At 45.4% G+C, this 15,537-nt stretch overlaps 1 protein-coding gene across 1 annotated transcript in view; it reads left to right on the top strand.

Moving 5' to 3' along the window:
* FHOD3 (formin homology 2 domain containing 3) overlaps positions 1–15,537 on the top strand; it is a 347,834-nt gene that overhangs the window by 278,868 nt on the left and 53,429 nt on the right. Inside the window, exon 19 of the mRNA XM_014540586.1 lies at positions 14,603–14,875. Within this exon, the coding sequence (XP_014396072.1) occupies positions 14,603–14,875 (273 nt within the window). The remainder of the gene's footprint in view (positions 1–14,602; positions 14,876–15,537) is intronic.

Below are 15,537 nucleotides of genomic sequence, written 5' to 3'. Positions count from 1 at the left end.
ACCGAGTCTCAAAGAGGTGCTGGCACCCTGCTGGGAGTACAGCTATTGTTTTGGCGCTCAGCCCAGCCATTTCTCAGGGCATCATGGTATCACAGTATTTGTGGTGGTGGTCTTCCCAGTATCTGCAATATCATGGCCTACATTTCAGAATTCTATTTACAAAAAAGAGGATATTTTTCTATTTGTTATCGAATTCTGTGTACCTTGGGATTAAAGGTCACTTCCTGGGTTCTTTTGTTAAAACTCTCTACTCAGATTCTGGACAACTTTTAATAGCAAAAGATATGAAAATACCAAAAGCTTCTCTTACAAAATATGTTTTTAAAGCGGGAAGGGCTAATGGTAAAATACCCATAGCATTGTGTGCCATCTAGTGAGATCTCTCAGCCCCAAACCTTCCCAGCTAAATCGCTGTAAGTTGTATGAGTTGTGCCACTACCCCCACCTTCAGGTCAGTGTGTGCTTGAATTGTTTTTCCATCTGGTTCTCTTGTGGCTCATGGTGGATGTTTGTCCCAATACTGCCTAGAATTTAGTGGTGCTGGCCTGAATATTTTTTCTCTGTATGAAACTATCAGGCCCAAGTGAGGAAGAAACACATACATGTGTTTTCATTTGCATTATGCCATAACTGACAGAGACGATCAGCCCAAAATTTAGGTAAACATGGAAGAGCCTATCTCTTCACCCATTGCTTTCATTATATTTTCCTTATTTCCCCTGAGCTCTGGGGGTATATGTCAGAATATCTATCTAATAAGTTTATTTTCTATTATTTCAAAAAACTCACAGATGACTCTAGGAACAAGTAAATTATCCTCACAGAGAAAAAGATGCAGCAGATGTGAAATAACATAGCAAGGTAACCTTTTGTCCTAGCAGGTGTTAGATCTAGGTAACCTATTTCATGGAAATAGTGGAGAACGCCACTCATCTCAAATGCAGGCATTGATGGTGGTCCCAGGGTTGAACTACCCCTTGGAAGCTAGAACTGTGTTCCTTCCTTGCTGCTTGGCTCACGCACCCGAGTCCCTCCTGAGACTAGATGGGGACAGATGGCCTTTCCTGGTAGAAGGAAGCTGCCATCAAGTGGTTATAAGTATCTTTCACCTACTAGTGACACCATGAAAGCATGTATAATGGCTGGATTATTTTTCTTAGTTTTAGTTTAGTTCTCTACAAGGTGGGGCAAAAGTAGGTTTACAGTTGAGTACACGAAACAATTTTTTTTGTATTAATATTTATTAATTATTGTATTATTTTCCATTTGAAAATAATAAACTGTAAACCTACTTTGCCCCACTCATATGTTGCACACAGAAATAATGCTTTGGAGATGCATTTGAAAATTTTACCACACTATATTAATTTTTTTATCTGTATTGTTGAGAGTATTACAGATGTCCCCCATTTTTTCCCCTGCTGCCCCCTTCCACTTGGTTCCTGCCCCACCCTGGGCCTTCACCACACTATTGTCTATGTCCATGGATTATGCAAATATGCATATAAGTTCTTTGGTCAATCACTCCCTACCCCTCTATCCCGCCCCCCCCTTCCCTCTGAGATCCGTCAGGGAAAAATATGTTTAACACTTATTTCTTTTCTACCTATCATTGGATTTCTAGATATTTCCAAATATCTCATTGTTTGGCCATTAGAGATATAAACCGTGATGTATATGGCCATGTCCTACTCACCAGCATTTACCTGGAGGCATGCACAGAAATTGTTGACATGGTATGCTGATATTTTCTCTTAGATATTCTAGTGTTGAAAGTACTGGTCAATAGGACAATGCCTCTAACTTCCTGATCTTCACATCCATAAACAAAATATAGACATATACCTGTATCTTGAAATGTTCAATTTGTTTAAATAATACTCATTTTTCATGTAGGTATCATTCATCATCATGGCTGTTGTTACCAGTCATTGAGCATCTTTGTCACTTTTGTTCTGGCAAATATCAGAGACATCTATATTATCATCAATCACAGTGTCAGCAGAATATCATCAATCACCAGCCTAATGCATGCTAGTTCCTTTGCATAAAGCTTTGGACACCTCCAGTCCCTTATTTCATGAATTGGCAGGAAACTAGATTCCTTGTGGTTCTATGACTCAGGGCTGCCCCACCTCCCCATACCTCATCTTACTGCTGCTACTTGATGCCACTTGGTTAATTAAGCAAAATCTCTCAGGAACTCTACCCAAGTCTAAGGCCCTGCCTGCTACACCTGCTGTGGAGTTCTTTTTGAGAGCCTTTGCAAATCATTAGATTTTTTTTTGCCTTACCATTTCATGCTCTCTAAACATGGAAAAAGGAAAACCTTCCCATCTTTCCTCCTATAGAGAATAACATTTGCCTGCAGTGTGTTTTGCACCATGTGTTAGACCATTGAATAGTCTTGAGTTCTTTTTTAAACAAAATATGTTTTATTGATTTTAGAGAGAGGAAGGGAATGGGAGAGAGAGACAGAAATATTAATGAGAGAGAAGCATCAATCAGCTGCCTCCTACACAACCCAAACATGTGCCCTGACTGGAAATCAAACTGGTGACTTCTGGACTCATGGATGGATGCTCAACCACTGAGCCACACCAACCAGGCAGTCTTAAATCCTTTTGATGTACACAAATTATGAATCTTACTTAAGTATACTTAAGTAAAGACAAAGCAAATAATGGCATTGGGAAAGTTGTTAAAGAAGGCTATCATGTGATCAACTTAACTTTACAGATAGCAATCAGGTATCAGAGTCTGTGAAGGGTCTAAGACTTTACCGTACTTGGTAAGCTAGTAAGTTAGCCTGCCACAATTTCATGGATGTTGTTGGCAGAAGACATGAAACTTCTGGATCAGAGACAAAGAACTTAATTGCTATAACAGCAATAGTAGCCAGAGTATCAGCATCTGTGCCATTCTCCAAGCCCCAGTTCCCACAAGGCGATATGTACAGGCACAAGTGGTACCTGAATGCACACAAAGAGAAACCCTGCGCTTAGGAATTCCAACCCTTTGAGAGTGGGCAGTTAGCATGTCTTCCCTTTGTCCCAGAGAAAGACATTGTCTTTTACACCGCGGGCAATAAACCTGTCCTGTGCTGTAGACGGAGACACTATCTCTGTCTTCCAAGGCTGTTTGCACACATCCTTAGAAAGATAGTCCAGAGCAAAGGCTATCAGTGCCTCTGCTTGCAGGACTGCAGAACACAAGAGAACCTTGGAGAATTGTTTCTAAGCGCTGGGTTATAATGGTTTTGAACCAACTTTTATCATCAAATTTGTATCCTAAAATCTGTTTCATGTAAATAAAAAAAATTTAAGGTTTTGAACAGTAATTAGCTTGTTTGTTGTTGACATAGCAAAAGGGATCAGGAGCTGCAAGGCCCAGTCTGCACCAGGCTCTGGGGGGTGAATGAGTTTTTCTGTACCTAGAGGTGCTAACAGGGAATCCAGAAAGACATCAGTGCTTTGCATTCCAGGTGGGAGCCTTGGGAAAATGCTCCAGGTACAGTGAGGAGGCTTCCACAGGTAGGGACAATGAGCATTCTTAATCAGGTGATACTTTGAATTTTCAGTCAGTGACTGGGACTGAGAAATAGCAAAAAAGAATAACTCTGGTTCCTTATAGTAAAAATGAAGAACTCGCTGGTTTCTTTTAGAGTCTTTATCTGTGGTCAGGACCTTGATCACCACTCTGCCACCTCCACCACTCCTCTTTTTCCTCTAGTACCCCTGTCTTTCCATCACCAACCTCCATAAGATATTTGTACTAAATGATACAATGCCTCCCGTGTGGGGCAACATAATCACAGAGTGGTTTTTTAGTCCTTAAAAGTATGCTGTTTCCAGAGAATCCCTGGAATGCATCGTATCTGTCTCTGAGCATGGCAAGAATCTTTGGAGCCTTCTGAAGCTGGAACATCCTCTGAGAAAGCTCCTCCACTAGATACACTGAGAAGTTTCAGTAGATTTTTGTTGACTTTCTAGGTCAGCATCTCTGGATTCCTGTGTATCCCACTAGATAATCTTCAGACTCAGTGTTTTAATTGACTTTCATGTCTTCTACATTTTTATTATTTTCTCATCATTTTATTTCAATCTTCTTACTGTTTTTCTATCTGCCCCCTAAGTGTCAGGTTTTTTCCAAGGTTCCTTCTCCAGCAACCATCTCTTTTCATGCCACACCCTATGGCTGTGACCTTGGGTCCCTACCTGTGAATCTTAACTACCTACCATGTGCTAAAAATTGCTAGGTCTGCATCTTCAGCCTTGGCCTTCTTGAGCTCAGGCAGCATGTATCCAACCTTTTTAGACATCACCATCTGAATGCCCCTCAGACACTGCAGACTTAATGGGTGCCAGACATTCAGATGAGATATGTCACCCATCTCTCACCCATAAAATTCCAACCTTCAAACCTACTTGTATCTTCTAGTCCTCATCTGGTTAAGACCATCTTTCTTGGCCTAGTCATTTAAGCTGGAAGCATACATGTAATTTTTTACTCTTCCCTCAATGTTCTTTCCTTTATCCAGTCAATCACCAAGTGTTTCTGTGCTCCTTTCTCTCTTCCCTATCTTTCTATCACCAATGCCTTAGTCCTAATCTTAGTCATCTCTAATCTTGTTCTAATAGATCTTACATCTTCTAGGTTCGTCTTAGCAACCCAATCAAAAAAGTCATTATCTATACCTTGTTCTTAAAATCTTCCAGTGGCTCTCCACTACCTACAACATAAAGTTAAGACCTTAACTATTGGTCATCTAGTCCCTACAACCAGGCTTTTACCACCACAACCACCCCCACATGTTATGTTCCATTAACACCAAAGTGCTATCAGTACCTGGAAGGTGCCATGTTCTCTCAGGTGTGCCTCTGTGCCTGCCTGCCCTCTTGTACTGGGTGCCACTGGACGTTTATTTATCTAGTTAAAGCATCTTCTCTTCTATAAAGCATTATTTGTTTCCTCTTCTGTGTTTCCCTTCAGCTTGTGCGTCCCTAAGATACAGGGCTTATCTCACTTCATATCCAATCGTTCTCCCTCCTCATCCGTGTGTTCCTCAGAGGAGGACCCATGCTTGCACTCACCTTTGTTACCCCCAATGCTTGGAGCAGAATAGGCATTTAATGATTGTTTTATGAGCTCATCAATGAATAAACAACATGAAAAAGGAAAGCAGACACATTAATGAACAGAGACAGCTGTTTCCCCTGTAATATTTATTACACAGACCATGATAGAGGACACATCTTTGACTATATAGGCCACTCTGTAAAAAATGAAGAAATGATGGTGGCCTACTATAAAGAGGAAACTTTTACAAAGTTGACATATATATGAGGACTATTTCTTTCTGAGATCAAACTCTAAAAAAGAGAGAAAATTCAGAGAATGATCCTCAACAAATTTATAATTAAAATACTTATTCCACTGCCTTTTAAAATACCCTTTATTTTAACTGAAATTTTCTCCATTTCTTTGTGAATGAATTTGTTAACAAGCGCAAATAAACTGAATCATTGATTAGTGGAAAGCCACATCCATTAGTGAATAGATGCAAGTGAGAAAGGCTCAACCTTTTGGAATAATTTAAATGTGGTGGATTTCTAGTTTTACCCCAGTCTCAGGCTAGTTGGTTCTGCTTAGGCTTGGTCATACTCTACTAGAAGGAAAAGCTAATATTTTCCTTATACATTAGTTGTTTTGATATTATAATATCTGTTGACTCTGACTTAAGAGATCACTTTGGCTTGAAAAATATTTTAAGGAAGACAATTTTTCACATATGACTTCTTTGTGCCCAACACAGTGCCTGGCCCATGAAAAGTCTAAATCAATATTTATGAAATGAATGAGGTTGCTACTAATCACATTAGAACATCTAATTAACAGTAACTCTATCTTGCTCAACCTGAAAAAATATGAATTAGGAAAAAATACCCTCAAATTCAATCAGTTTATTTGCTAGCTGTTATTATTTAGGACTATCCATTTTAATGCTAGTATATCCCTTCCAAAATAGCAGTTTTTGTGTTGACATCTTTGATGTTTCTGTCTGGGGCTTGACAAGAACTATAAGTGCTGTTGAAATGTGTTGCCAGTTTGAAGCTAGGCTTGTCTCCCGATTTGCTCTTATAAGAAAATGGGCCCTCGCTGCTTTGACTCAGTGGATAGAGCATTGGCCTGTGGCCTGAGGGATTCTGGGTTTGATTCCTGTCAAGGGCACATGCTTGGGTTGCTGGCTCGATCCCCAGTAGGGGGCGTGTAGGTGGCAACCAATCTATGATTCTCTGATCATTGATATTTCTATCTCTCTCTCCCTCTCCCTTCCTCTCTGAAATCAATAAAAATATATTTAAAAAAAATTAGAAGTCTACTTCTCTTTAAAAAAAGAAAGAAAGAAAAGAAAATGGTCATGTAGTTAACCCAGGAGTTCCACTAGCCCTCCTGGGCATGGCAGGACAAGCAGATATTAGGGTTGATCCTGTTTGACTCTGTTTGAACCAAGACAAGACCTAACCTTAAAATAGAAATATAAAGAGCTCAAAGGAAGTCTTCATAAATGGGGGCTGATGTTTGAAATCATGCATAAGATTCAAGTTCAAAATAATGAGACAGTAATAAATGATACAATAACCTCAAATTGCTCTTAATTTTCTGATTATGGTGTGAAATAGAATCTATATGCTAACCATTAGAATAATTAGACCTAAAACTGGCTTCCTTTTGTCCTACATGATACTACAGTGGAGTGGTAGCATATATATGTTTAACCAAGTGAACTCGGTCAGAAGCATAACCAATTGAGAGGCACAGGGGGAGGGGAGTGGAAGTTACAATTTAATCGTGTTTATAATCCTGCCCAACATCAACTCTGGCGTATGTCCCCCTGTGAGCATGACATGAGGGCCACAGATCTGTTTCTTTCTTGGGCCATTCCTGACTCTCATGTGCCTCTTGAAGCATGAATGACTTCCTACATCAAATGTGACTTTAGAGCAGCAGTTCTCAACCGGTGGGTCGCGACCCCTTTGGGGGTCGAATGACCCTTTCACAGGGGTCGCCTAAGACCATTGGAAAACACATATTTTCGATGGTCTTAGGAACCGAGATACCGCTCCTCTATCCGTCTTCAGGCGGGTCCGCCCACATGCAGATACGCCCACATACGAGTACCCGGCGTATTAAAGGGTCGCGGCATTAGGAAGGTTGAGAACCACTGCTTTAGAGTTTAAGGTTTTGTATTTGAAGATAACTGGCCCATGGCCACAAGCTCAGTACTTCTGACAGCATTCCACTGAAGCTAAATGAAAACCTTGATGGTTGGAACTGTGAGGGTGGGTATGGGCTTCATAAAGTGGCATCTTCCAAAAGGCCTTTGGAAGGTAATTTTGACCATGTATGGTTTTCATCTTAAGAGGCAGCTTCGGCCTTATTGGTTTAGAAAATGTAGCTCTGAACTGTGAGAACAAAACTGGGCTTAATTTAAAGGCATACAAGTTCATTAGACTGATGACTCAGAATCTTGCAGGTGACAAAAGTATTTCTTTTGTACAGCTTGAATAAGCTGAGTTTGTGCCCATCCTAATGAGGCTATTCACTCAGAGCAGTGATTCTCAACCAGGGGTAATTGTCTCCCCCTCACACCCCCACACCCCTGGCCCGGGGACATTTGGCAGTGTCTGGAGATATGACTGGTTGTCACAACTGGGGAGCAGATGCTATTGACCTCTAGTAGGTAGAGCCTAGAAAAGCTGCTAAACATCCTACAGTGCATGGGAGAGCCCCCCACAACAAAGAATTATCCAACCTCAGATATCCATAGTAGTGATGCTAAGAAACCCAGCAGCAGAGTGGATCTGAGTGAACAGCTTAGAGAGAGCTGGCCCAACACCAAAAGCAAAGGCTAAAGAATTTTCAAAGTTCTGAGCTTTTTCTCTTGGGACCTTTTTCACATTTCTGTGATTCAGCCACAGTTGAAAGTCGATGGTGTTAGTTATTAGCTATGAACTGGGGAGGTCCCTGGAACCTACACAATTTGGAGCCACTATTATAGAACTGGCTGGCCCAGCCCCTGGTTTCCTAAGACCTGCCAGAAAGCCAAGTCCTGGCAAAGTCATCGGAGACACCATCACAGATTGAAATCAATCAAAGCCACCCAACATCTTATTAAATTCAGATCTTTCTACCAGCAATTTATCTCTTCAAAGAAAAATCGCATGACAAGAGATTCCAATTGGACACTCTGGACTCTGCTGCGAGGGACATCGATGAAAGCAGAATTGGAACGTTTGTGCCCACCATACTTTTTCTTTAAAGAAATGATTATAGTATATTTCTCCTTTAAGGCTTAAGTCAGTCACCACACAGGCACATCATGATTCACAGCCCAAGCTTTCATTCAGGCCATTTGAGGTTCAAATCCTAGTATTTGCTCAGCTTGTCAGTGAATCCTTCTGGAAGATGACGCATGCTCAGAGGGGGCCTGAGGGATTCCTTACAGAGATGTGCAGAGGGTCAGGGGACCATCTGAGGCTGGGGAGGCATCCAGAAACTAGCCTGGAGGAACTTAATAAGATCTCTGTAGACTTGGGAGGGAGCCTATGGGACAGAATTAGTGGCCTAATTACTTCTGCCAAATGGTGGCCCATCCGAAGAGAGCGGGGGCATAAATACTCCATCCTCTTCTTCTGCCCACCTTGGCTGGTTCTTCCTGGGAGGTGCTCTCCACAGAGGCCAGCAGAGCGGAGCAGAGACTGGGTCTGGAGGAGCAGTCTGCGAGTGTCCAGCCCATTGTAGCCCTGGACAAGCCACTGAACCTCTCTGAACCTGTTTCCTCATTTCTCACATGGGACGCTAACCTTCATAAGGTTGGTGTGAGAGAAATAGGGTGATGAGTGTATGATATCTAGGCCTTCCCTGGTGTATAGAAGGTGCTCAATTCATAGTAACTTCTTTCTTTACTTCACTTTAAGGCCAAGCTGGGCCTGGTGTCTACCAGGATTTTCAGGAGATGAGTAATCAGTGCTGGGCTTTGCGGGGGACAGAGAGAACTAGCTGGTATTGGTCGATGTCTGCCCTGGCTGACCTGGACCAGGGCTGAATGGCTGAAATCCTCAGGGCCTGCGCTATCCTCGTTGCTCTCCCACCTTTGTGATCTACATGAGGGGAGTACCAGTCACCTGACTGGCCACCCTCTTATATTCCCTCAATAAAAACACTTAAGTGTTCCCTCTTTTCCTGGAGTTCTCATATTGATGGTCCCATCCTGGCTCCCTGACCTCTCTCTCCTGTAAGTCCGTTTCCTTTGGATAATGAATTCCCATTAGTGACCATGCTCAGGTCATGGGTCCTTCCTCCAGGATGGCAACAACCAGGTTCCTGGTTACCACACACATCTTCCTTCCTGCTATTCCTTCCACGTTACCTAAGTGACCCATTACTGTATTCCTTCATACAGTTGAATTTTGATTTCTTTCTTCTTCCTTACACTCCCCCACCCCAGGCGTAAAATTTAGTTGGAAGCCCTCTGCATCAGGTCAGTGCAGGCCCCAGCCAAATGCATTCTTCTGGCCTTGGCTAAGTGCCCCTGGAAGTGCCAAGCCCCCATCAGCCTGCTCTCTCGGGACGTGGTCCAGAAGGACAGATCCCAGGTTTGGACACCTTGCATGTTGCCAGGCACTTCTTGCCATGTCCTCCTTTTATTTCCAAACTCAAAGCCGCCTGCAGAAGGGCTGCCTGGGCACCTGCCCAACTCCTCATAGTCCCCCTCCTTTGCCCAGCCCCAGAGATGCCATCAGATCGCTGTGTCCTTTCTCCGTTAGAGGAGATTGGCAGGTGCAGTGGGTATGGACAAGTGTGGCAAAGTGGTGGGCTGGAGGGGAGGCTGGCAGGCCTTGCTTTTTGGTTTATCACAGCCACTTCTGAGCCCTGACTTGAAGATGGGGCTGCAGGTGTATGGTTGGGAGTGGCTGCCCTGCCCCTCCCTTCCTGCTGGCCCCCTGGCCTGAGCCTTTACCAGTTCCTCCGCCTCAGCTTTCTGAGAGCAATTAGAAGACCTCCCGACAGGCAGGCAGCCCTACAGCATGCCCTGCTTCCCCAAAGGCTAACACAGCACCTCCCCAGTGGGTCTTGGGACAGAAGACTCCACCTCACTGTCCAGAGTCGCAGTCACTTGCCCTGCGTTCTCCCAGCAGTGCAGTTCATTTGTTCTGCTCTTGAGTTCATGGACCCGCCTCTGCCTCTGCCTCTGCCTCTGCCTCTGCCTCTGCCTCTGCCTCTGCCTCTTGGTCTGCAGCATTTGCCTCCTGTCGGTTTGCTCCACACGGACTAGGAGCCTTCCTCGCAGCTGCAGGCATGCCTGTAGTTTGATTGTGATGCAGCTGTAATGGGGCGGGGGGCTTCTCTCAGACAAACTGAAGCACCGCCTGTCTCCACTTGAGCAGCCATCCTAGCCCTGAGAGTAAAGTTCCAGGCCTTTACCTCTTACAGTGGCCCTGGCCCCTGATGCTGGCATCTTTCATTCCTGCAGCACAGCCGTTGCTCTGAGCCTCTGCACACGCTCCTCCTTCTGCCCAGAACATTCTCATGTCCACTTTCCCCCTTTTAACTCCTTGTCATCTTTGGAGACTCTGCTTAAATGCCATTTTAGCTCAGATACACATATCCCACCCCAGGTCTTGCCAAAGACCCTGACGGTACCCTCCAGGGCATCATGCTTTTGCTCTTAGAATAGCTGTAATATTGATAAATATTTAAAATATTTTTTATTGATTTCAGAGAGGAAGAGAGGGAAAGAGAAACATCAGTGATGAAAGAGAAGCATTAATCGGCTGACCCTGCATGCCCCCTACTGGGGATCGAGCACGCAGCCCTGGCATGTGCCCTGACGGAGAATGGAACCATGACCTCCTGGTTCTTAGGTTGATGCTCAACCACTGAGCAACACTGGCCAGGCTGATAAATACTTTTAGTTGTGAGGGAGCCGAGGGCTGGGCTTTCCCTGGGTCCATTGGTGGCAGGCTTGGCCCACCTTTGCCGGGCAGAGGCCAGGCAAGAAGGGTAGGATCCCTGGCTCCTCTGTAACCTCCACAAGAGCCAAGTCTGTGTTGCGTCACTGTCTCTCTCACCATCAACACCACTGCTGGGCCAGAGAAAGGCTCATAAATACTGGGACCAGCAACAGTGGGAAGTTGTGAGCAGTTTTCACCCGGGTGTTGGCAAATACCTTAGCTGTCTTTTGGACTTTTCCTGCAGACTAATTTAGTTCTTCTATTTCTTGGGGACTCGGGGAGTGTAGATGGTACTGTTCCCTGTGTCTGCCCAGAGAGCAGCCGGCCTGGTGCGGGGCAATGACTCAAAGGCAGTGATGGTATATGTGTGAAAGGGGGTGTTGACGAGGGAGTCCCTGATGAAAGGTAATGGGAAAGGAGAGCAGAAATCTGGGATTTGGTAGGTACTCTCAGGGTGCTTCCTGAGTATCACTGAGAAAGAATGTGAGCAGATGCTGGCCTAGGAGCACTGGGACATAAGAGGCAGGCGTGGTCTTGGTCCTCAGGGACCTTCTGCCCTTGTTTGATCAGTATAGCCAAGGACCCTGGCTGCTCCTTCCAGGGACTCCTGTCACTTGTCATCCAGTGAACTCTCATAGGTGCCTGGCCACGTACCACTGTGACTTGCTGATGGGTTTTTATGCCCTGTGTCCTAGCCATGTGGGGAGCCCTCTGAAAACAAGGCTGTTGTTATGTCGATGCCACAGGTGTTGCCGGATGTATGTGCACAGAGATCGTCAGGAATGAGCAGCTATGTGTTTGCTCTCTGCCTTCACTCTCTCCATCCTTGATGGTTTTGCTTGACTTGAGTCTGTATGAATAGTATTTAATTTGTTCATCATTAGGACAACCTCACATACCACAGATTTGTGGTCAGACCTGGTGGACACTGAGTCTGCATTTGATCAGTTTCAGAGATGACTAGCTCCCCAGCTAATGAAAAAGAGAAACCACCCCAGTGGTTGGATCACACATATAAACATCTGACTCCATATTTGAAGCTAGGCCCCAAAGTGTGGGGGTGCAATCGCACTGTTTATTCCCAAGAGTGCATGGCTTCCTAGAGCTTGCATGCCCATTCCCACACCTATCCAGGCAGCCACTGGCTGGCTAATCAGAGGGCAGAGCCTCTGCCTATGGAAGGAGATGACAGTGGGGTGCATGTAGGCTAGAGTCAAACAACCATCAAGTCCTGGATCCTTCCTACTTTGCCTGTCTCCTGGGGAGGGTGAGTAGACACAGACTTATGGCAACCAACTGCGCCCGTCTCCCTGTCAGTAATGAAACCACCCGAAGGCACCCTCGCCAGTTTTCGCCATATGCTCCCCAATTACAACTCAAATGCATGCCACATGCGAGGCTGTTGGAAACACATTTTCGTTTTGATGTGGCTATTCTGAAGTTAATGTGCGCAAGAACAGATGCTTTCTGTCAACCAAAGGATGACACTGCTGTTGCTGAAACTATGCTTTCGCCATGTTTGTAAAACAGAGAGGGTTTTATATCTCTTTACTAAATACTCTATTATCAGATGAAGAGAAGGTACCATTACAGTTCCTTCAACACCAAAGGGAATTTTTCTCAAAGACGGGTTCACTCTTTCCCTGTACCAGCCCAGGTTTGGCTTTTAAGGAAAAGTGCCTGACACGCTCATTCATAGGCATGTAGGTTCACGTTCACGGTCATGCCCTATGGTTTCCTCCTGCTACTGCCAGTCAGTGCATCTCTACCCGGAAACTTTGCCCTCATATCACCAGTTCCTATAACTGTCCCTCTTGGAGTCACCCAGCAGGGACGGCTGGTAGAAAGCAGGGGCCTTTGCTGCCGGGCCTCCCTTCCTGCAATCTCCCAGGGAAGAGGCTCCTGTATTAAGCTGGGGTCCCCAGCAGAAGGTGTACAACATGTCATCAAGCTACGGGCAGGCAGAAGGGAGAGGCCCTCCATCCAGTTTTACCTGAAGGGCCCTGGGCAGGGGGTTCCCACGAAGGAGTATTTCTTCCTGTGGAGGTTGGAAGTGACCCAGGCATCTCATCCTCCCCACTGCCTGCCTCCCTCCCAAGTTCCCTGATGCATTCCTAGAGAAAGGCAGCCTGAGAGCAGACGAGGGGCGGGTCTGCTGGCCCAGAGAGTCCTGATGGTATGAGTTCTTACTGGGATGCTGAACTTTCCTCACCCATAGTAATGCCACTGCCTGGCCTACTGGGGGCGCTAAGCACACCCCACTGCCAGCCATCCCTGCTCACCTGAGTTGGCACAATACCCCCACAGAGAGAGAGCTTCCTGGTCTGCTTGTTCTTATGGGGTCTGGCAAGGTCTCTCACAGTTCCTGCCACGGGCAGATCCCATCTGAATGTGTTTGCCTAGGGCTCGAGCTCACACTCTCGGAGCACAATGTCAGATTCCCTCAATGTGGCTGTGCCCTCACTGGTCAAAGATCCTCAGGGTGGCCAGTCCGACTCTTCTGGCCTCATATGTGGCAGTTGTATCAGAATTTTTTTGTATTCTCAATCATTTTGTTACTTATCCACAGCCCACAGCAGAGAGTTTGCTCAGCAAAAGTATGCAAAGAAAGCCCTGCGGTGGCACCCCCTGCTCCCTAGAGGATGGCACACAGGGGCAGGGCATTTACCTTGGGACAGGCGTCATGTTTCCAGTCTTGAGAGGTTTACAAATAGTCTGTGCCCATGAAGGATTGTTCACGTAGCTTTCCAAATTATGGACTAGTTTACATTATGAGCAAACAATTCAAGCAAAGGGTGATAAGCCTCATTGGTGTAGCCACTGATAAAACATTGGCTGCTACTTGTTTACCAGCTTGATTCACCATGGATTTTTTTTCTCTTTCCCTGAAGAGGCAGAAGGTTCATGTATTAGTTATCTATTGCTGCATAACCAATCAGCTCAAAAATAGCAATTCAAAATGGCACCTATTTATTACCCAAGAGTTTTCGTAGGTCAGAAGTCCAGCATGACTCAGTGGTGCTCTTGGCCTTGGGTATCTCAAGGCCATGATCAAGGCTGTGCTGGCTGGGCTCTTATGAGGAGACTCTGGGAAGAATCCACCTCCAGGTTTATTCAGGTTGTTGGCAGAATTCAGTTTCTTGGGCTTGTAAAACCGAGGTCCCTATGCCTTGTTTCCTGTAGGCCTGGAGTCACTCTCAGCTTTTTAGAGGTTACCCACATTCCTTGTCACATGGCTCCCCATCTTTAAAGCCAGAAGCGTGGTGTCAAATCCTTCTCCTGCTTCTAATATCTCTGACTTCTTTCTTCTGCTAATCAGAAAGCATCCTGCTTTCAAAAGGCTCCAGGATTGGATCAGGCCCACCTGGATGATCTCCATATTTTAAGGTCGATGTCAGCTGCACAGTCCCTTCCTAGCAGTGCCCACCCCGTGTTTGGTTGACTTGCCAGGGGACAGGGGTCTCAGGGGCCATGTGTAGAATTCTGCCTGCCAGGAAAGCACAGAGAAATCAAGCTCACATCCTTCCTCACACCATCCTTGACGCTTCCTCTTGTGATTGTATCTCCATTGTTGTCTCCACCAGCGAGCACCCAGGATCCTGCGCCAGAACCAGGACCAGAGGAGGAGGTGGGGCAGGTGGGCGATGATGCCAACCAGGAAGTAGCCCCTGCCCACGTGGGGACTGAGAGCGAAGTGGAGCAGGAACTGGAAGAGCGAGCCTCCCTCAGTGAGAAGGAGAGGAGGAACGAGGAGGTGAACGAGAGGGACAACTGCTCTGCCTCGAGCATCTCATCCTCCAGCAGCACGTTAGAGAGGGAGGAGAAGGAGGACAAGCTCTCCAGGGACAGGGGCACTGGTAATCAAGCCCCTTTTTCCATAAACATTCCAGGGGACCTCAGGGTGGGGGTCCTGGGTTGCTCGCCTCTGAGGTGACCGGCTGGCCCAGCTCACTCATCATGTAATAGTGACTTTATGATTAGGGATTACATGTAATGTTAGTTCTCAGTAGGGACTTGAGGAGGGAGCCACAGAGGGTTGTAGAAATTGCAAATAATTTATACAATCTTTAGAATTATTATTTATATGTGAAACCATGGGGTTGGCTTTCCTGCCCATGGTTTGAGAGCTGTCAGGTTGTCAGGGAGTCAGCTCTGTCGACTAACAGTCCTCAGAGTGGAGGCAAGTCTTACAGCCGCCTTCATCGAGCTAAGAGTGACATATATTCAAGGAGCCCTAAGGGCAGCATGGAAGCTCCACAATGGCCTGCCAACCAGTGGCATGACCCATGCCTGGCTTGTTAGTTCACAGATTAAGAATACATTATGTCTGAAGCATGGGTGAATGAATGAAAATTGAATGAATGAATGGAGCCAAAATATCTCCCATGAGACCTGCCAATCAATGGCTTAGTCTAAAATAGTTAGTAGTTGAATTTTTACCAGTTATAATATATTAGATTTTATTTACTGCAATATTAGTCAAAAGAAGACAAAAAGACTTTATTAGTTTATATCAGGG

This window comes from Myotis brandtii, unplaced genomic scaffold, assembly GCF_000412655.1.
Source record: "Myotis brandtii unplaced genomic scaffold, ASM41265v1 scaffold248, whole genome shotgun sequence".
NCBI classification, from domain to species: Eukaryota; Metazoa; Chordata; class Mammalia; order Chiroptera; family Vespertilionidae; genus Myotis; species Myotis brandtii.
The sequence above is the reverse complement of the archived record's forward strand: the minus strand, read 5'-3'. Positions and strand labels throughout refer to the sequence as shown.